Raw genomic sequence first — 23,199 nt, 5'->3', positions numbered from 1 at the left:
ATATGATCATTACTCATTATACATTTGCAGAAAACATACTCAACTACCTTATGCATCATAAAACTAATTTGTATTTTTAATTACTAACCTATGTCTCTAGTTCTAAATCTCTTGGAATATTTTTATGTAATATATCATTGTTTTCACACTTCTTGGCAGGTACAATTATGTTTCATATATTTAAGTTATTCATGTCCATTACACTAAATATATTTAATATATTCATTTCCATTAGTCAAGACTTTCCAGTAGGCGTATTCTAAGGAATTATCTTGCCTTAAGTGTATCTGGAGTAGCAGCAAAGGATTCAAAAAGATGTATCTGTGCAAATAAGTATGAGGTAAATACCAGAGAAAACTTCCAGTATATGCACAAGATGAATACAAAGTCCATCTAAATACTCTCTATTTCTTCAAATTATATACTTAAAAATCTTCTACAAACACACTGTGTCAAAAATAATAAGGTAGGCAACACAAATTACTTTTACACTTCTAGTAACATAAAAAAATTTTTAAATTGAACTAGACCCTCTATCTATATTCTACTTACACAAAGATATACATATAAGTAATTTACTTTTTCCTTACCTGAATCAATACCAACAGGGCCAAATAATTCATTGAGCTGAAAAGCCAGTTCAGGGGGCAATGCCAATTCCAGGCAGTCTATGGTCAGCGATTTGGCCATCACTGGCGTGGGATTCAACGTCTCAGTTTTATCTTCTTCAGTAACTTCAGCTGACAAAGCACTCCCTGCCATTAGAATTTTTTCCACTTCCTGTTCATCTTCATTCATAAATTCTTCTGTGTTTGGAAATTTCACATAATCCTTTGGAAGATTTTCACTTTTATTTATGTCAAAAGAGTCAGTAAAATAAATTTCTTCATGTAATTCAAGATCCGAAGTGCTCGACACAGAATTTAAAATATCAGACAAATTCAAAGAAGAATTTATACTGTCTCCAATCTCAGTGACTTCTGGATTCTTCTCCATTTCACTCACATTTTTAGTGGTAGTAGCTTTTAGAGTGCCTGGAAAAAGCTGCTTAACATTATATAAACCTGAAAGTTCTGCCTGACTATTAGGAAGTACTTCATTATTATTCTTGAGATCTACATTAGGAAATATACCTGTTATTAATCCAGGTTTTTCAGTAGTTACAGCTCTTATTTCTGCCTGCTCTAAGCTTTCCTTTTCTGAATTACAGGTGGACTGTACATTAGTGTTACTGATACCAATTCCATGGCTAAATTCTGGCACAGAAGAATTAGACTCCTCTAAGCTTCCTCTTTGGCTAATAATTTCCTTCAAATTCAGTCCCAGAGAAAATGGCCCAATTTGTGTTTCATCATATGACTTTTCTATATTCTCAAATTCAGTATCCTCACATAATTTAGTTTCAGAATCCAATAAAAGGCTCGTGGCCCAAATAATATCTTTGTTACACCTCTCATATAGGTCTTTTAGGGCTTCTAATGAAAACGATCCAAATAGTTTACAAAGAATGTTAAGATTTTCAGATTCATCAGCACTGGTAAGCTCACTTTCTTCAACATATGTGCTTTTGTCATACATTACCCTATATGGAATTGTTTCTTGAACATCTAATTTTGTGTTAATACTGAAAGCTTTCGGTTTAAATCCATCTAATCTTCCTGTTAATACTCTCAGAGAATCTGAAACACTAATTTTATTCTTTTCTATTTTCCATAAGAGAGCAAAATCCTGTGGTTCAGTCTGAGTACACTTGCCTACTTCTATTCCAGGGACTTCTTTAGTCTTTTCTTCTTGAAATTCAGCTGAAGTTTGTGGTCCCACTCCTCCAGGAGCAGTTGGCACACTATTGGTAAAAGTAAGAGACAATGTGTGTTGCCTATGAATCTTTTTACTTGGACAAGTTTTATTCTCACAGGTCATTTCATTGGGCAGCATTTCAGAACTTCCTCGAGTAGAACTACCCAACGTTTTTAGTTCTTCAGGGCTTGTGCCCCAACAGGCCTCACGTGCTGTATATAAGGACATTTCATTCATACTGTTGTTAGTTCCAAATTCTAGGTTGGGTTCATTGAAGCCAGCCTTTGGCATTCTTGATCTGTGCTCTCTCTGAGCTAAAGAATCAGATGAAGGCCAGTCACCCACAATGTTAAATGAGTCTTTTTCAGTATTTTTATAAGTACCATATTTACAGCTATTGAAAGATTCTGAGGCATCATCACACTGTGACTTGCTGTCATCCTCTACGTGTTCATGTGGAGATCCTCGTGGCTGGATACAATCTATACTCACAGATAAACTACTGTCTAATACTTTATGTGAATGAGGGCAATTATACTTTTTGTCACTGTGTATAGATAAAGCTTTCTCAGTTTTTCGGTTCCTTTTTGTCCTCTGACCGATAGACTTATCAACTGGCCAGTCACCAACAAAAGACAGCTCTTGTCTTGGGAACTTTTCCGAAGTTGATTTACTTTTTTGTTTTCCAAAGGCTTTTTTCTTTACTCCTGCTCTTTCTTCCAGCGTTTCACTAGATGAAGATTTTTCATTTTGAAGTGGTACAGTATTTGAAAGACCACAGTCTTCTTGATTATTTCCACCACAGCAAATACTTGGTGATATTCTCTCTACAAAACTATCTGCACTGGTTTTACTACACTCTTTTTCAGGAGCCATTTCTACTGGCTCTTCTTTTTCATGTTTGTCTGTTGCTTGTTCTTTGCTTTCAGAATCAGAAAAATAAATGTCTGGAGCTTCGTGAATGAAAGCACTCTGAATGTTAGGATTCATACCACTTATTTCTTTTTTTCCGTTGTTTAAATCTGCATTAGGGAGACATGTAACATTCTCAGGTAACAAATTTTCTTTGGTCACATCATGTTTCTTCTCTTCAATTAACTCTGGATGCTTCAGAGACGAGGATAAAACATTTTCTTCTTTTTCAGAGGCAATATCTTCATTGTCTCTTGGGCTGTAAGATTTGTTTTTAAGTATTATAAGGAAATCTCTTAATGTTGCCATTAATATTATGATTTAAAGAATCATTCAACTGAAAGAGAGACACTTGATCCTTCCCTAATACACTATGAACACATCGCTTTATTGTAATCCCAACACCTAGCACAACGCTTGGCATACAAGAAGCACTCAGATTTTTTCAAATTGAATAATTAACATGAGATTTTCAGTTAAGGTGTTTATTATCCATTAAATATTAAAGCTAAGGTTCTAAATTTGTTCCCAGAAGAGGACACCTCCCTAGCTCCTTTCCAACCTATTTAAGCTTAACATATGTGAAACTAGGTCTGCCTCTATACCACCTGTCATTTGCTGCAGAGGAAAATGCTTAAGATTGATTTACAAAGTCTCAAAGAGTCAACCAACGTGATCTGCACAATTAAGTGAAATGAGAGAAAGGGAGGACAGCTCTCATTTGAGATGTCACTTGCTAAATTTTTTAAAGCCATCCTCGATGTTAATTTCAGACTCAGAGCACTTTTGCCGAATCATTATACTTTCAACTTCAGTGCATTTTCCTTATTTAACAACTCATCTTCCTTTCTTTCTTTATTGCAGGGGTTCTCAAAGTCCCAACTATCCCATGAAGCCTTCCTAAGTGAAATCACACCTAACATTCAGTTTTCTATATACCAGATGCTATTATAAGTCCTTCACAAGTATTAATTCATAATCCTTATGAGATCCTTATAAGCAAAGTGTTATTATTGCCATTTTGCAAATGAGGAGCCGAAGTATAGAGAGATTTTATAATTTGTCAAAGATTACAAAGCTTTGGGATTTGAAGCCAGGAAATACAGCTAAGGAGCCCATATTCTTAACCACTTTGCAATACTGCTCCTCAATAAAAGAGCATTTGTGAATTTTCTTTTCCCAACTCCTTTTTAAAAGGGTCTCTCATCCCTAATCATCAAAAAATGTGAGCAATTCAGAACTTTATTTATATTTAAGACTCTTCTTTACTCACTTACTTATTCAACTGTTTATGTATCCTAAATGTTTTTAACATAATCAGTACTATCCTGAATTACAAACTTTCAAAAGGCTGTGACTTGTTATTACTTAGTAAAAGTATACCATGCATAATACATTTTTACAATACTAGCTTGAAAGAGTATTTTTATTAATACCTAAGAAAATTAAGAAGTAATGTGACTATATACAAAATAACAATAGGGGGTAGATAAGGTAACAGATAAATACTGGAATAGCAGCAAGTTAAATAAAGAAGGCAGGAGTATTCATAGTGTAAACATGGACCTACATAAACCAAAAGACAATGAAACCCCCATGTATGTCATCACCCACATAAACTTTTACTTCTCTTGCTAGCCATATATATCCTGCTCCAGGTAAGACTATACCTAAACCCTACAAACAACAAATGCCTACCTTATTTTTTAAAGTTATTTGGCAATGATTTTAGAATTTCCTAAATTATCAGATTTTTTAAAATTAAGTTTTTAAATTGAATTTCTGTACATAGAGACTTTAACCTACCTAATACTTCTGTCACAAGAATATGCACACAACTCGATACGTTCCATTTTCTCTGGAACTGAAGAACTCATGATTATGGGCACTGAAACAAAACGTTGATAGTGTTCCAACATTCTTGTTATTTTTTCTTTGCTTATCCCATGAATATTACGCCTAAAATTTCCAGGGAAAAAAAGGGTAGAAGGAACATTGGTAATTAAGTTCTTAAAAAATCGGCTCATATAATGTTAAGAGAAACAATGATACATTTCTAATATATAAAAATATCAAAACTGGTTTATTATGATACAATATAAACTATCTGATTCTAAGTTTCATTTTATTCAGAATGTCCTAAATTACCATTTTCTTAATCATGCCATACAATCTTTTCCAAACATCCTTCATCAACTTGGAAAAAAACAGCAGATCTTAATAACTTTAAGAGAAGTTATTCTCAAGCTCTGCCAAAAAAATCTCATACGAACATGACCATCATTTCAATTGATTAATTATTAACTAGTGACTAAAAAAATTCCACTACAGAGGCTTCCACTTATGCCAGTACAGCAGACTAGATGTGCCAAAGGACACTCCTATTACAGTAAAACTGGATCCCATACGAATTAAAGCAGACACACACTTTAACACATTTTAAGTTCAAGTAAAGAAAAAACATTCTTAGTATTTGAAGTCTCTGGATGTCCAAATATGAAGTTCATTATATTTGTGCTTTCATTCATGGTAGCTTATTCCTTTGTTTTTGTTTATGAGCTCACACTTAGTTGAATCTAATATATGGGAATCCTTAGGCCTTAAACTGGGGGTGCTTTCATTCATACAGCATCTGAATTTGCATCTGCCAGGAGGCAAAATGGTATGCTTTAGTCCTTCAAGGGTCTTGTCTTAATGAAAACATCCCAGTTGAAACTCTCCTATCTCAGGATGGATCCAACTTTAGTGTCTGGATCCTGGGGCTAATATTAGCATTTGCCCCCCTGGGGAAATCTGGCTTTCATATTTAAATACCTCAGTCTTATCTGGTTTCAGATGACAGAGAAGCAAAGAGATAGAAAATATGAAAGAGAGGTTGAGACATAGACATAGAGGACAGAGCAAAGAGGTCTAGTATACATCTAATCCAAGTCCCAGAAAGAGAAGAGAGAGTATGTGGGACAGAAGCAATTTAAAGAAAAATGGCTGAGAATGTTCCAGAACTGATGAAAGACATCAATCTCCTAATCTCACAAATCCAACAAATCTTAAGCAAGATAAATAAGAAATCTACAACTAGAAACACAGTACTGATATTGTCATTCACCAAAGATAGAGATGATATTAAAAGCAACTAGAAATTTAAAAAAACTAATCATCTACAAAGAAACCAACTATTAGAATTACACCTGACAACAATAATAATGGACAAATGTCATCATCAATAACAGAAACTATCAATCTAGAATATATACACCCAGCAAAAGTATCTTATAAGAATGAGGACAATAAAAGGAATTTCAGATTTAAAAAAAAAAAAAAAGAGAGAGAGATTGACATGAAACTGGTCTACAATGTAAAGAAAATCCTAAAAGATGAACTGTCAGGCAGAAGGAAATTCTCAGATGAAAGACCTATAATGAAAGGAAAATTAAGCACAAAGCACTACACACAGCACAAATAACTACATGAGTGAAAACACCATCTGTACATTCCAGACAATCATAGCATGTAAGTTGGAAGGGAGGTAAGTATCAGAGTTAACATGTTTGAAAGTCCTTGCATTTGTGAAGAGGAAAGCTAGGAAAATGGTTTAATTTTAAAGTCTGCATGATAAAACTTTTAATGTAACCACTAAAAGAGTTTAAAAAGTGTATATAATCTCCAAATTAGTAGAGAAGGAAAAAACGAGTAAGAAAATTTGCATTCAATTAAAAAATCCAAAAAAGGCAAGAGAGGAGGAAAAAAAGTCAAATATATAATTTTCTGTGATAGGAGAAAAAACAGTCACAGAAAAGGTGAGATTAATAAAAAGTACAGAGAGAGACAGCAAGAAACAAGACCAATTACATGAATACCCAAAATAACTGTAAAAGAACTAAGCTTATCAATGAAAAGCCAAAGATAGAGTGAATTTTTTAAAACCCAGCCATACTGGTTATAAGAGATACACCTAAACACAAAGATACTGAAAGGTTGAAAGGAAAACTATAGAAAAAGAAGTAACACTCAAATACTAACTAAAAGAACTGGTATAGTTCTATTTATATTAGACAAATTAGATTTTATAACAAAAGTTAATATTAATAAAAGAAAATTACTAGACAAGGATAAAAGGTTCAATTAGAGTGATATAAAAATCTTAAGCTTATATGTACTTCAAAAAATATCCTCAGTATATTTAAAGCAAAAATGGGCAGAATTATAAGGAAAAACTGACATAATCAACATAATAGAGGGAGATATCAACACCTCTCCCATAGTACATTTTCTCATCCCTCTCTTAAACATTAATCCATCAAGCAAAATTTTCTGAAAAGTAAAGCTACAGATGCGAGCAAAAGAATAAGCATGATTTAATGATATATTAATATACTATAACTGTTATACATTCTTATCAAGCAAATATGAACATTTATAAAAAATTGACAATGAACTAGTAAAACACATCTTTAAAAATATCAGAGAATTAGCATCATACAAACCGCACAATCTTACCTACTGCAGTAAAGTTGAAAACCAATTTTTTTGAAAAGATAAATTTTAAAACCATCTGTTCCAAAATTTAAAACGTAGCTCTAAACAACCCAAGGGTTAAAGAATTAAAGTAACAGTAATGCAAAATAGAAAATAAATGATAAAAAGAAGATATTATATATTAAAATTCTAGGGGCATCTAACATGATACTTAGGGAAATTTATAGCATTAAATGCTCATATTAGAAAATGACCTAGGGCTTCGCTGGTGGTTCAGTGGTTAAGAGTCTGCCTTCCAGTGCAAGGGACACAGGTTCAAGCCCTGATCCAGGAAGATCCCACATGCCGTGGAGCAACTAAGCCCCTGCATTACAACTACTGAGCCTGTGCTCTAGAGCCTGAGAGCCACAACTACTGAGCCCACATGCCACAACGACTGAAGCCCATGCGCCTAGAGCCCGTGCTCCCCAACAAGAGAAGCCACTGCAATGAGAAGCCCACGCACCGCAACGAAGACTCAATGCAGCCAAAAAAAAAAAAAAAAAGAATAAACAAAGCAAAATAGATTTTTTTTAAGCAAAGAAAGTAGAATAAAAGAAGCAGAAATGAATGAAACATGAAACAAACTTACAATAGAAAGATCAACAAAGCAGAAAGATGTCTATTTGAAAATGCTAATAAAACATCTGATCTCGGGCTTCCCTGGTGGCACAGTGGTTAAGAAGACGCCTGCCAATGCAGGGGACACAGGTTTGATCCCTGGTCCGGGAAGATCTCACATGCTGCAGAGCAGCTAAGCCCGTGTGCCACAATTACTGAGCCTGCACTCTAGAGCCCGCGAGCCACAACTACTGAGCCCTCGTGCCACAACTACTGAAGCCCACATGCCTAGAGCCCATGCTCTGCAACGAGAAACCACAACAATGAGAACTCTGCGCACCGCAACGAAGAGTAGCCCCCACTTGCTGCAACTAGATAAAGCCCGTGCACAGCAACGAAGAACCAACAGAGCCAAAAATAAAAACAAATAAATAGGGCTTCCCTCGTGGCGCAGTGGTTGAGAGTCCGCCTGCCGACGCAGGGGACGCGGGTTCGTGCCCTGGTCTGGGAAGATCCCACATGCCGCGGAGCGGCTAGGCCCGTGAGCCATGGCCGCTGAGCCTGCGCGTCCGGAGCCTGTGCTCCACAACAGGAGAGGCCACAGCAGTGAGAGGCCCGCGTACCGCAAAAAAAAAAAAAGCCAAACAAATAAATAAATAAATTTATAAAAACAAAAAAATCTGATCTCTGCTAAGAATAATCAAGAAAAAAAAGAAGATACACATAAACGCATTAGGGTTTAAAAGTATAGATGCAGCAGAGATGTAAATGGTAAGAGAATACTACAAGAGTTTTAATAAAAAGTTTTTCGTTTTATGTATTTATTTATTTAATTTATATTTTGGCTGCGTTGGGTCTTCGTTGCTGCGTGTGGGCTTTCTCTAGCTACGGGGAGTGGGGGCTACTCTTCGTTGTGGTATGCAGGCTTCTCACTGCGGTGGCTTCTCTTGTTGTGGAGCATGGGCTCTAGGCACGTGAACTTCAGTAGTTGTGGCACAAGGGCTCAGTATTTGTGGTTCGCGGGCTCTAGAGCACAGGCTCAGTCGTTGTGGCACACGGGCTTAGCTTCTCTGCAGCATGTGGGATCTTCCCGGACCACGGCTTGCACCCGTGTCCCCTGCATTGGCAGGCAGATTCTTAACCATTGCACCACCAGGGAAGTCCCATAAACGGTCTTAGTAAATTTGAAAACTTTGGTGTAATGGACAAATTCCAATGGAAACTTCTCACAAAGAAAACAAAGGATCCAGACAGTTTCATAAGTAAATTCTATCAAACATTCAAACTTACATAAACTCAGAAAAGAGAAGAAATACTTCCCAACTAATCTTATGAACCTAAAACCATGATACCAAAACCAGGCAAGACAGGGCAAAGAAGAAAAAACTGTAAGTCAATCTCACTCATTCATACAGATGCAAAAATCCTAAATGAAATACTAGAAAACCAAATCTAGTAATGTATCTAGTAATGTATCAAAAGGATAATAAAAAGGAATGAAGTACTGATACATTCTCCAACATGGGTGAACCTTGAAAACATTATGCTAAGTGAAGATGTCAGACACAAAAGGTCACATATTGTATGATCCCATTTATAGGAAATGTCTGGAATAGGCAAATTGATAGAGACAGAAAAGCGGATTAGTAGTTGCCAAGGGAAAGGGGAATCGGGAGTGACTAACAGCAAATACAGGGTTTCTTTGTTGAGGTAATGAAAACATTCGTCAATTAAACAGTGGTGATGCTTGCACAACATTGTGAATATCCTAAAGTTAGGTTGTCCTTTATTTAGTACTGACATTAGTTTAAATTACCATGGAGAAAATACCCTGACCAAAATTAATTTAGGGCTATCTCTAAGGGAATACAGAGCACAAAACAAAATACACTGTATGTCCATGTCCTGAGTTAACATTTTTATCCAAGTCAAACAATCAGAGAAAAAAGTATAACCTTGGGGGGAAAGCAGAGTGGGTAGTGAAAAACCTGGACAGCTACTACCTTTTCCATTTATACCTCCTCACTTCCGTCCAGCATTGTGAGTCACTATGCAGCTACAACAATTTGTCCCTGCCAGTAGCACACGGTTCAGGTTTGCCAAATCCTAGAATCTCTTCTAGTTTCAGATATTGACATTATATTATTAATAAGTAATAAAGTACTGACTATATAAGACAATTGGAATTTTTCTGACTGTTCATTAACAATTTAGGAACAGAAAGACAAATTCTTCACAAACTGATAAAAGAAAGCCTATAGGCAATACAAAATTTGTTATTAATTTTTAAGTGGCGAAGCCGCAATCTAATACATTTTGTTTCGTTCATTATTTACAAGGGGAAAAAAATCTAGATGGACTTTCTATCACTCTCATGAAATTAAAAACACGTTAGATAAACTCCAAGTTTTACCTTGCAAGTTCCTTTGGTTTGAATTTCCACCAGGTATCCGGTTCCCGGAAAAGGACTTTATATTTATGTTTTTGAGACTACATACAAAAAAGACAAATGCATTTTAAAATAATTACTTCCATGAAATTTAATTCATTGTTTCCAAATTCACAGCATGTTAAAACTGAAAGAACCTAAAAGATTATCTAATCTTGATGAGTGTGTTACCTGGTAAAATACACAGTCTCTTTGATCCAGCAATGAACTTCCAGAAATTTATGCTATTGATAAAAACTTATGTCAGAGTGCAGAAATATATATATGGCGAAAGATATCCAGTTCGCCATTATTTGTAACAGCAAAAGAATACAAACAACTTAGTGTCTATTAACATGGAACTGGCTAAAGAAATGAAGATACAGCCATACAGTGAAAATATATACAATGGTTTTAAAAATACTATATGTGTTAATGAGAAAATGTTCTTAATATAAATTGTTAAGAAAGTAAGATACAGAATTTTCACTTGAATAAAAAAGGATTAGTCACACATCTGTATATGTATAAAAACTTCTGGAAAGTTTCTCAAAATTACTATGAAAAGCACCTACCTCAAGGGGATAGGACTTTAGGCATTCTTTTTTATGGTTTGAATACCTCCCATAAACATGTACGACTTTTGTAAGTTTAAAACCATCTTAAATGACAGCTCATTCTATTTTTCAAAACTCTAATATGGCTGTAATCTAAAAGCCAAGCCCTATACTTGTGCACTAGACCCATCTTCTCTATCTCAAGGGTAACTGAGTTCAGCAACTCTCCCCTCTGAGGCATGATTAATTTTTCTCTCCCTGCTGAATCAATCTCATCACATTCAGTTATTTCTCCCATTTTACTCTAACCTCTCATCCCCTGACAGCTATCTCCCCATTTTCCTACTCCCATTGCAGGAAAACGTCTCAAATAATAACTATATTCTGTCTCCAATTCTTCCCCTTCTAGCCTCTCAAACCCACTCCAACTGGCTCCTCCATTGAAACTGGGCATGGAAACCATGAATTACTTCCACATTGAAAAATGCTACGGTTAATTCTCACTCTCTTGCCTCTCAGCAGCATTTGTCACAGTTCATCACTCTCTTCTTACACTGTTTTCATTACTATTGCTTTTCCTACTCCTCCAACTGGGTGGGTGTTCTCAGTCCTTTTTGTTAGTCCTTCCCTTTCACCCAGACCTCTTCTCACAATGGAATGGCCCAGACTTAGTCCTTGGTCTTCTACTCTTGATCCACACTCACTTCCTCAGTAATTATCATGCCACTCCTTGGCTTTAAATATCATGCATTAGGTAATGACTCTCAAATATATATTGTTAGCCCAGAATTCACTCCTGAACTCCAAACCCAGAGATCCAATTACCTATTAAACAAACTTAACACAGTCAAACTTAAACTTCTGAAATTCATTACCTCACACCCACCACAAAACTATTCTACATGAGGACTACCCTGGCAGTCCAGTGGTTAAGACTCTGCAGTTCGATCCCTAGTCAGGGAACTAAGATCCCACATGCTGTACAGTGTGACCAAAAAAAACAACAAAAAACTATTCTACCTGAATTGAACCCTCTCCATCTCAACTGATGACAACCTCCAGTTACACAAGCCAAAAACCAACCTTGATGTCATACTTAATGCCTCTCTTTCTTTCACATCCACATCAATACAAGAAATTCAGTTGGCTCTACTTTAAAAATATATCCAGAATCTAATCTCTACTCACTATCACCTTTACTACTACCATGTTGGTCTGAACCATGTGATTTTTTACTTTAATTACCACTATAGCCCTCTAACTAGTCTCCCTGCTTCCATTCTTCCCCACTCATAAGTCTATTCTCAATGCTGCACTACAGTGATCCTTTTAATAGTCAGATCATGTCACTACTCTGCTCAAAACCTTGTTATGAACTGAATGATGGTGTCCCCTCAGATCCCATATGTGGAAACCGCCATCCCACCATGTGACTGTGTTTGGAGATAGGACCTTTATAGAAGTAATTAGGGTTAAATGAAGTCAAAAGGTTAGGGCCCTAATCTGTTAAGATTAGTGCTCTCATAAGAAGAGACACCCTGGGGCTCCCCTGGTGGCGCAGTGGTTGAGAGTCCTCCTGCCGATCCAGGGTACATGGGTTTGTGCCCCGGTCCGGGAGGACCCCACATGGCACGGAGCAGCTGGGCCCATGAGCCATGGCCGCTGAGCCTGCGCGTCCGGAGCCTGTGCTCCGCAACGGGAGAGGCCACAACAGTGAGAGGCCCGCATACCGCAAAAAAAAAAAGAAGAGACACTGGAGAACTTGCTCTCTCCACCATGTGAGAACACAGCAAGAAAATGGCCACCTGCAAGGGAGGAAGAGAACTCTCACCAGAAACTGACCCTGCTGGACCTTGATCTGGGACGTCTAGCCTCCAGAACTATGAGAAAATTAATTTCCTCTTGTTGAAGCTACCCAGTCTATGGTTTTTTTTTTATGGCAGCCTGAGCAGACTAATGTATCTTCCACGTCACCCAAGGTAAAATCCAAAGTCCTCACAGTGATCTATGTATGAGCCCTTACATAATCTGCCCTACCATCTCCCCAACCACCATTACATCTCTGACCTCACCTCCCACTATTGATCCTCTCAGCTTTATGACAAGATGCCAAAGTGGTCATTGCTATTTTCTGTCATTCTGACAGAAAAGTCCAAAATTCAACCCAGACACCAAGGTAGGTAGTGACATAACACCCTGTAATGAGCTTACTCACTTCCATCTCCTCACCTCAGCACCAAATTTCATACAAATGATTCAAGGCCCGGCAATAGCCCAGGTCTCTAATTACCTAAAGGGGTATCATACAGCTGTTAGGATCAAATTAATTTTAAATTCATGCATACACAAAGAGAAAAAGAGAGACTATCAATTTAAAGACTTTTTCAACTCCCATATCAATAGGCAAACCTTAAAAATATGTTACATTACTCAAGAGGATTCTGACTTAGGTCAACCTCTATGATAGCCCACAAGCGACAATATTGCTTTGCCATATATATACATACATACACACACACACACACACACACACACACACACACACACACACACACGTTTTGCCAATTGCCACTAGGCATATTTGACTGCTCCCTATTTATCTCTTACTACTTTAGCTACTTTTGTAAATGACAGTCAAGATGATAATAGACTGTTTACTCTATTCCACTCCCCTACAGCTTTCATTATCTTACTACCAAAAGAAGCAAAAAGTGATCCTCTTCTCTATAGTAATTCCTTCATCTACTTCTTTGTGAAGACAAAAGCATTTGCCATCTATGATAAGCAGGAGTCCTTTATACTTCTAAGTAGAGTTGCAAAGAGTCAAGGAATCAATACCGGAAAAATAGCTTCATATTTTCAATCATTATATAATAAAAAAGGGGAAAGAAAACATTATAGAAGGCTGAAGCCTAAACGAAAATCAGAAACACATAATTCAAGGACTTCTTTGTTTTCTACATAGGAAAGTAAAGTGTTTTTTTTCCTATTTTCATAGGAAAATAAAGAACTTTCTAAGATGAGAGCAGGAAGCTAAGAAAAACCTACAGAGGAGTTAAGTAAGGTTAAGGGGGAAGCAGGTCCCAGTGGTGAATATATTAGTCTAGAAACTAGAAACTCCTAAGGCCAGAAAGCAAACTGTGTGTGATTTTAGTGCTCCCAATGCACTAAAATCAAGTCTTTGTTCCCTCTACTGCCCTGCACAGAAGTAAAATCTCACTTGTTCAAAGGACACAATTTTCTTCAGAAAAGTAAAGAATAATACCTTGTACTTCAAAACAGTACAAGTGCACTGGGCACAGCAATGGGGGTATAAGTTGGATGTGTTAAGAACATAAATCAGCAAGTACAATATTTACTAACTAAAGAAACAAACTGAGCTTCAATGTGCCAGATGTGCTAATCTTGGGGTAATAAAACAAACAATACCCATACTCACAAAAGCTTCACTCATCAATTTACTCAATGAATATATATATTAATTATATGCCAAGCATAGTGCTATATTCTGGAGATTCAATGATGAAAAAAATGATAGGCTTACCCTCAAGAAAAATGGATAGCTTAGAGCTAAATTCAGCCCATCAGCCAGTATTTGTACAACCTAGGAGTTAAGAATAGTTTTTGTGTGTGTGTGTGTTTTTATCTTTAAAAGGTTCTTAAAAGAGAATATGCAACAGAAACTGTGGCCTGCAAAACCTAAAATATTTACTATCTGGTGCTTTCTAGAAAAAAGTTAGTCAACCCATGGCCTACTGATAAAAACCGTGTGCTTAATACTATGACAGAAGCAAGCCAGGGTGCCAGGAAAGCAGAAAGAGTGCCCAATTCAGCTTTTTAGTAAGTGAATGAAAGCTAACTTCCTGAAAAAGCTGACATCAAAGCTGGACAAAAAAGGAATCCAGCAAATTTGGAGAACTGAAAATAGCTGAATGTACAGAATTTTGAATTTCTCAGAATAGCAAAATTTCAAAAGAAATTTGGGGACTAAGAAAGAACCAGCAAATTTTGATTCTGCCAAGTAAAAGCAATAAGAAAATGGTTGTGTGTGTGTGTAGACACACACATACATACACATAAATACACACAAACATAAAATTATAATTTAATACCACTATCTTTTCATAAAAGACATCAAAAAACAAAAACAATCTCAGAATTTAAAAACTGAATCTCAAAATTTGAAAACTGAATAAATTTAGTTTTATGGAAAAACTATTCCTATTTTTCTCATTTTCTCATTTTGCTAAAGACCAGAGAAAGCTCAGGACTGTTTGCTTGAGATTCACTTGTGTAATTAACATCCCCCAATAATTTCAAACCCACTATTAGACTTATGACAATTCATGGTACAAACCAAAGCAACATATGGCTTCATTTCCCATGCCTGTAGATTTGTATTATCTATTATTATAGGAGATACCTTCTTCTCAAATGCTTCTTTTGCTGAAATACAAACAGAAAATGAGAAATCACTTTTAGTAACAATATTAAGGATTATCTTGATATTTTAAAAATCTGATCTTGTTTTCATAATTTGAAAATCATAAGATATGTGCTAATTTTATTCACAACTCTATTTCTAAATACTATTTTGAATATATAAAAAATTAAAACATAGGGAAATGTTGAATAATAAATAATAAATAATAAAATTATAATCAGAGAAATTAAATAAAAACTGTCTGATTTTAGTTTGACGTGCATGTTACATGTATAAATAGCATAAATGGGGAAAAAAGCTATCATTAAAAACAATATCATACCATGCTAAAAGCAACATGGTATCCTGGATAAGATTCTGGATACCATGAATCCAGAATCTGGATTCTGGAACAGAAAAGGACTTTTGTAGAAAAACTAAAATCCAAGTAAAATCTGGAGTTTAGTTAATAGTAATGTACCAATGTTAATTTTAATTTCTCAGTCTTGACAAATGTACCATAGTTATATAAAATGTTAACATTAGGGCCAAATGGGTGAGGGGTATAGAGAAACTCAATATTGCCTTTGCAAACCTTTCCATAAATCTAAAATTATTCCAAAGTAAAGTTTAAAAACAAAAAATATAGGCAAACATGCATACACATGACAAAAAACAAGATGTCTTGATTTGAAATAAACAATTATTATATGTCTTGTGCAAGAGATTTTCTTATAAAACTGCCTTTTTTCCCAAGGAATTAGACCATTCAGGGAATTAATGATGAGCCACAATAAATAAGCCTTACAAGGAAAATATTTGGAAGTTTTAAAAGTTCTGTATACTCTCTTATAACTCAATAATAAAAAGACAAATAATTCAATTTAAAAATGGCAAAGATTTGAATAGAAAGCTCTCCAAAGGAGATAAACAAGTAGCCAACAGGCACACAAAAAGATGCTCAACATCATCAGCCATCAGGAAAATGCAAATCAAAACCACAACATGATACCACTTCACACCCACCAGGATAGCTATAATCAAAAAGATAGATAATAACATGTGTTGGTAAAGATATAGAGAAGTTGGAACCCTCATAAACTGCTACTGGGAATGTAAAATAGTGCAGCTGCTTTGGAAAATAGCTTGGCAGTTACTAAAAAGGTTAGACATAGACAGGCATGTTCATAGCAACATTATTCATAATAGCCAAAAAGTGGAAACAACCCAAATGTCCATCAACTAATGAATGGATAAACAAAATGTGGCAGATCCATATAATGGAATATTATTCAGCCATAAAAAAGAATAAAGTACTGATACTTTCTACAACATGGATGAACCTTGAAAAACGTTATGCTAAATGAAAGAAAGCCATTCACAAAGACCACATATTATATGATTCTACTTGTATGAAATGTTCAGAAGAGACAAACCTATAGAAAGAGAAAGTAAAGTAGTAGTTGCCTGGGGCTGGGAGAGAGTTGGGGAGAAATGAGGAGTGACTGCTAATGGGTATGAGGTCTTTCTGGAGTGATAAAAACGTTCTAAAATTGATTGTGGTGATGGTTGTACAACACTGAATATGCTAAAAACGATTTGATTCTTATCGCATTCAATAAAGCTTTTTAAAAAAAGAGTTCTGCCAATTAATTTCATATCATCATTGTTGCAGTTGTTGTTATAGAAAGGGCACACTGAACTACGGCTAAGCACTTTTCATTCTCATTTAACCTTTACAAGAATCCTGGGGGTTTAGTATTATTAAGCCCTTTTACAGATGAAGACACTGGGTCCCGGAGAATATAAATAACTTGCACAAGATCACACAGCTAGTAACTGGCAAATCCAAGATTGCTCTTCATCACATCACACTGTTTATTTTTGTGTTGGTATTCCTGAGTTTTCACTTCAGTATTTAGTTCAAGAATGAATATAGAAAAATTTAACAATGTCTAAAGATGACAAACTCAAGAATAGCCTTCACAGTGCATTTATCGTAAAAGAAACACTAAGTAAAATATTGTCTATACGTCTTAATAAGAACTTCACACATAAAACTCTATCCATAACTATACATTTCATAATAAAACCATCTTCAGTGAATAGACAGTTGCACTAATAAAGAAATTAAGGTTTTACCTATGATCTCCCTGCAGACTCAGTTTGAGGAGAGTCATTTTTACATTCACACTATCCTCTATAAAAATTAAGCCAATCTAGGCAAGACTAGCGATTAACAATGCAAATTCTATTTTAGGAAACAGGAACCAGAGCCAGAAAACTGTAACCATCTTGAGCTATTCAGAGACCAGCACAGAAAATCTGACTTACTATATATACTTCTGCAAGATAACCCACTGACTAAATAAAACTTAAACATGTTATGCAATGTTCTAAGCTATTCTATAAAACTTAGCTCATTTAATTCTCATAACAACTCTATGAGACTACCTCTTTCACTTACTATGTAACATTAGAATTGTTATAATTTTACCTATATTATATATAGTTATAATTTAGAATTAAAGATAATTATAACTTTTAAAAGTTATACGTCTCTCAAAATACAAACACTAAGTGGATTTTTTTCTTTATATTCCTCTTAATATTACGCATCATCTGATGTCTATTCTTACCACGATTCTGGTTCCATTCATGTGCTTCTCCTAAGTATTTTACATCAAACTGGTATTGTCCATTTATGTAAAAATAATCATCAGTACTAAGAATGACTCCACTTGGATTATCCTCTTGCAAAGTCCTGTGAATGATAAATGTAATTATTTTCATTCATTTTTCTTCTATTTAAATTCTCTCTCCTAATTTTTGCAAGGTCATAATCCGAATTAAAAATTCAAGTATTGGACTTCCCTGGTGGCTTAGCGGTTAAGAATCCACCTGCCAATGCAGGGCACACGGGTCTGATCCCTGGTCCAGGAATATCCCACATGCCGCAGAGCAACTAAGCCCGTGTGTTGCAACTACTGAGCCTGTGCTCTAGAGCCTGCGCACCATGACTACTGAATCCTGCGCGCCTAGAGCCCGTGCTCCGCAACAAAGAGAAGCCACCGCAATGAGAAGCCCGTGCACCGCAACAAAGAGTAGCCCTCACTCGCCGCAACCAGAGGAAGCCCACGCAAGGTAAAGAAGACGCAACACAGCCAAAAATAAACAAATAAATTAATTTTTTTAAAAACCGACTTAAAAATTCAAATATTATTATTTAAAAGAATGAAAATATTTTATTATTCAAACAAATCACACTAGAGGGACTTCCCTGGTGGTCCAGTGATTGAGAATATGCCTTCCAGTGCAGAGGATGCAGGTTTGATCCCAGGTCAGAGAACTTAAGATCCCACGTGCCGAGGGGCAACTAAGCCTGCGCGCTGCAACTACTGAGCCTGCATGCTCTGGAGCCCACGCGCCACAACTAGGGAGAAGCCCGTGCACCGCAACAAAGAGCCCACGTGCCACAACGAAAGATCCCGTGTGCCACAACTAAGACACGACGCAGCCAAAAATAAAATAAATAAATAAATAAATAAAATATTTAAAAAAAAAAATCACACTAGAAATCCTCTAAGCAGAAGTTTGACCCCCAGGTATACTGACCTGAGGCAAGGCTACTTTGCTTTATATACTATAAAGGTTTGAAAATTAACACATTTTAATTATCAAGAAAACCAGACAACTGCAAATGCTTCAGAACTCTTATCAGTCACAGGCAATCCCCTCATCTGGTCACTTGATACACACTGATCTACCTTACCCACTCTAAGTGGAAGGTCACTTCCCATTAGGTGAGTACCTTGATATTCAACCGATCTTCAAAAGTAGATGAAGCTCTTTGTATATTGCCATAAATTTAGTGAGTATGCCGAAAACATCCAAAAATATAATGTTAATAGACTATTAATTTAATCTGTTAAATTATACAAAGTTAAGATAGTTTTGCGGGGCTTTTCTGACATCTCTTTCTTTTGGCCATGCTGCGCAGGTTGCAGGGGATCTTAGTTCCCCAACCAGGGATCAAAGCTGTGTCCCCTGCAGTGGAAGCACAAAGTCTCAACTACTGGACCATCAGGGAAGTCTCCCATCTCTCTTTCTTGACTCTGGAATTTATCTTCTATGTAATTGAGATACATGCAAAAACTAAGCAAACAGAATCCACAGAGACATAACAATGCTACCCTCTTAACCATTTGTAAAATATCACCATTTATCCTCTCCTAAAACATGTATAAATATTCCTGAAGTTAAAATATACTTTTAAATTAATTTTTATTGTAGTATAGTTGATTCAAAATGTTGTGTTAGTTTCAGGTGTACAGCAAAGTGAATCAGTTATACATATATCCACTCTTTTTTAGATTCTTTTCCCATATTAAAATATACCTTTTGAATTTAATTTTTATTAGTATCTACTAAGTGCCAGGCACTGTTTTAAGCACTGAGCATACATCAGTGAATAAAAACAACAAACATTCTTGCACTCATGGAGCTCACATTCTGGTGAATGCTCACTCGATCCCACTTCTTAAGACTCCTACATTTACCCTCTTCTCCTTTATCTCTAAGTCTTCCCCTCTGACACTTTAATTCCTCTTTTCCCTTTAAACATGTATACATCTCAGCTATCTTTTAAAATTGTAACCACACTTTAAGGATCCCTTTTTCAACTATTACCCAACTTCTCTCCTTCCCTTAACTGCTTTAGTATAAATGCTTTTTTAAGGTCTTAAGGTCTTCCACCTTCCCAGCGCAACAAAATTGTTTTTCAAGATATCCATTCATGACCTTCTTTCCAATAAATCCAAAAGCTGTTTTTCATCTTTCATTTTCCTTGGGCTTGCATGCTAGCTTAATACTGTGGACTGTTCTCTCTGAGAAAACTCAGCTTCTATGTCTCTGTACTTCCCAGTTATTTCTCTCTATTCATTCAAAAATTATTAGTAAGCTCTGACTTTGTGACACGCACTTCTTTCTCTTCCCAATTGCTAACTGTAGCTGCCTCTGGCTCTAAGGCCTCTGAAACCTAGTTCTTCAAACAAATGTCACAGCACTATTACTTTTTAAGGTACAACCTTTTGTTCCAATCTTTCACAAAATGCAATATCATAACTGACTGTAATGTCTATAATATTAAATTAAAATGTTTTTTATTCTTGTGGTCATTAAATCAATGAGAAAGCCTATGTCTACAGAAGAATATACTTATAAGTGTATGAGTAGAATGTGTGGAAATTTATTGGGAAATAAATCCACACTAAGAAAGGACATTAAAAAAAACAACTGAAGGGCTTCCCTGGTGGCGCAGTGGTTGAGAGTCCGCCTGCCGATGCAGGGGACGGGGGTTCATGCCCTGGTCCGGGAGGATCCCACATGCCGCGGAGCGGCTGGGCCCGTGAGCCATGGCCACTGGGCCTGCGCGTCCGGAGCCTGTGCTCTGCAGCGGGAGAGGCCACAACAGTGAGAGGCCCGCGTACCGCAAAAAAAAAAAAAAAAAAAAACTGAAAATGAGCTCATCAAGGTATACATGCATACTCACTAATGCTAGATACACCCAGGATCAAATAGAAAAGACCCAGCTAAGAATAGAAGAGAGCAAAGAGTTAAAATTTGGAAGGAAAAGGGAAAAACTGGCAAATAAAATATATTAGATGTAAATATTCTGGAATTTAAAGAAGGAGGGTAGGAGAAAACTTTGAAAACAACACTCTTTAACAAGTGCTGCTGAAAACACAACAAAGCTGCCTCTAACCCTGACTCTAGTCTCTCACACCAAGGCATCCACAACATTCCTTGATTACAAAAGGGACATAGATGGGTATTTGAGATAAAACAACTGAGAGCACATCTTGCAAGAAATAAATCACTGAGAATTTGAAGTTCTCTATCAGTGGTTCATCCCATGTTCTTTCTTCAAACATACATTTCTAAAACCTTATTTAACAACATGCTACACTTCCAAATCTCCAACTACCAGTAGAATTCTTGTGTATAAGACTTCCTTGAATTCAAAATCAATTATGGCCCTTTATCTCTATAATCAAAGCTGAATTCATCTTTCTCCCACTCAAATTAGTTCTCTTCCACATGAACTTATTTCTGTTGGTTTCACAAGTTCACAATCTTGGAATCATCTTTAATATTTTCCTCTATTCTGTCTCTCAAAATATTCTAAGATGAAAGAATTCAATAAAAACTTCTAGAGAAAACAGTGCTATTAGCTACAAAGTTAAAAACAATTAGTAAACATCTCTATGAACTAAAAGTATTCCACATATTTATGCTGTTATAAATATTCAAGTTCATGCATTACACTCTTTCTTTAAACTCAATTAAACCTCATACCTTGCCAAAAAAGATTTTCCTGATCCCGGAAGCCCTCTGAGAAGAACAAGAACTAGTCCAACATAAGATGATGTCTTCTTTCTTACAACCTGAGAAGCTGGAGTTTCTTGTACCTGATAAGCACTTGTTCCCTCTTTATTTCTCCATACCTTTGTTGGGGAAGTATGAGAAATAACCGGCGGTGGAAATGTATAGTTGACAGGTCTCCAGTGTGCAGCTGTGGTTACAACAGGAGCTACAAAGCCATGGTTTCCTTGAAAGAGGTCAAAAGCAGGAATCATTGGATTCCACATTGGTGGAGGGGGAGGAGGAGGCAGCAGTAGAGGGAGAGGGGTAAGTACTGGGCAGTAGTTCACATCCTTCCCCTTTGGTGGCAGTTCAGTCTGTTTGTGTGACTGGAAATTGAATTCTTCAGAAGGTACAAAAACATCAGGGACAGAAGATTTCTGATCTCCACCTGTACCTAGTAAACCAAGCCCCAGATTTTGCACAGTAAGGTTTAAAGGCGCCTGAAGTTCGTTGGCATCCAAATCTACAGGGGCTTGAGAGAACTGAGTCTCAACACACACAGATTCTAAAAGCTCTTTAATTTGGTTACTACAATCCATCGTAGTGTCATTTGCTACATTTAAAGAACTACTGAGAAGAGAATCTTCCAATGCCAATGTGTTATCCTTTGTAAAAGTTTTGGACTCATTTGAAAGTGAATGTGAAGTTAAGGAATTTGAACTTAATGTAGAGGCAGAACTCTCTACATTTTCACTGTTCAAATCCATATTTTGGGTAGAAAGAATGGGAGTCGTACTACTTGAATCTGAATTTATAAATGCACTCGGGTTACTAAAATTATTAACATCTCGCAAAGGCAAAAATGAGTATGCATGGTCATCAGGAGAAGAGTTCAATTTCTCAAAAGCATTCTGTATTAAGGAATCTAAGTCTTCAGTTAGCTGCATGTCCAAAAATGAATCCATTTTTGAATCTTCATTCTCTTCTTCAGGAGGACACTTTTCCATTATTTCACATCCCACTGCATCTACTTGGTTCTCAGAAGCAACGAAGCTTTTTGAAGGCGATTCTTCTATTTTAGCGTCAGTGGCTGATAATTCTAATAGACAATCCATGGCATTTTCAACTGTACAACAACAAGAACGACAACAAAATATATCCGTATGTATTGAAAACAGTAAAATATAATTTAATTAAAATCCACATAAAATTATACTAGAATTCACATTGAATGAAATACAGAGAAATTTATAAATATTCAAGTAATTCCTTAAATTAATATTTTACTAATATATCAGCCTGTATTAGTGAAAGGTTTAAATTATGAAGACATGCAATGTTACTTTCCAACAAACAGTAGTAAACTAGGCTAATGAACTGCCATCAAGTAGATATTCTCTGATGAATTTATTGATTAAAAGTAAAAATATCTGTAATTATATACATTAGGGTTGTTTATACAGATCCTAAAATCAGTTGATTTACTCAAAAATACTAACCTACTGCATGTCCTTTTAAGTATGAAGTATTTTAAGTACTCTCCTAGTAAATGTAATTTGTATATATGGTCCATGTTATGAATTTCACTTAATACAAAAAATATGTATGAGCATGTACTACGTATCAGACATACTTTGTAC

General features: G+C 36.0%; 1 protein-coding gene across 14 annotated transcripts in view; it reads right to left on the bottom strand.

Annotated features, from left to right (window-relative positions):
* Positions 1 to 23,199, bottom strand: part of N4BP2 (NEDD4 binding protein 2) — a 108,473-nt gene that overhangs the window by 51,054 nt on the left and 34,220 nt on the right. For 13 of the 14 annotated variants that reach the window (XR_016393264.1, XR_016393265.1, XR_016393262.1 and 10 more), the window contains 6 exons: positions 21,551 to 22,685; positions 17,833 to 17,957; positions 15,128 to 15,216; positions 10,199 to 10,275; positions 4,516 to 4,668; positions 591 to 2,968 (listed from right to left, as the gene is read on the bottom strand). Coding sequence is in view for 11 of the 14 variants with exons in the window: in XM_089911822.1 (XP_089767948.1) it covers positions 591 to 2,968; positions 4,516 to 4,668; positions 10,199 to 10,275; positions 15,128 to 15,216; positions 17,833 to 17,957; positions 21,551 to 22,685 (3,957 nt within the window). In the remaining 3 variants the exon portion in view is untranslated. The remainder of the gene's footprint in view (positions 1 to 590; positions 2,969 to 4,515; positions 4,669 to 10,198; positions 10,276 to 15,127; positions 15,217 to 17,832; positions 17,958 to 21,550; positions 22,686 to 23,199) is intronic. The other variant, XM_089911813.1, reaches the window with a different exon arrangement.

Source organism: Delphinapterus leucas, chromosome 5 (assembly GCF_059928025.1).
Source record: "Delphinapterus leucas isolate spDelLeu-1000000601 "Yukka" chromosome 5, BTC_Dleu_Yukka2, whole genome shotgun sequence".
Lineage (NCBI taxonomy): Eukaryota > Metazoa > Chordata > Mammalia > Artiodactyla > Monodontidae > Delphinapterus > Delphinapterus leucas.
The sequence above is the reverse complement of the archived record's forward strand: the minus strand, read 5'-3'. Positions and strand labels throughout refer to the sequence as shown.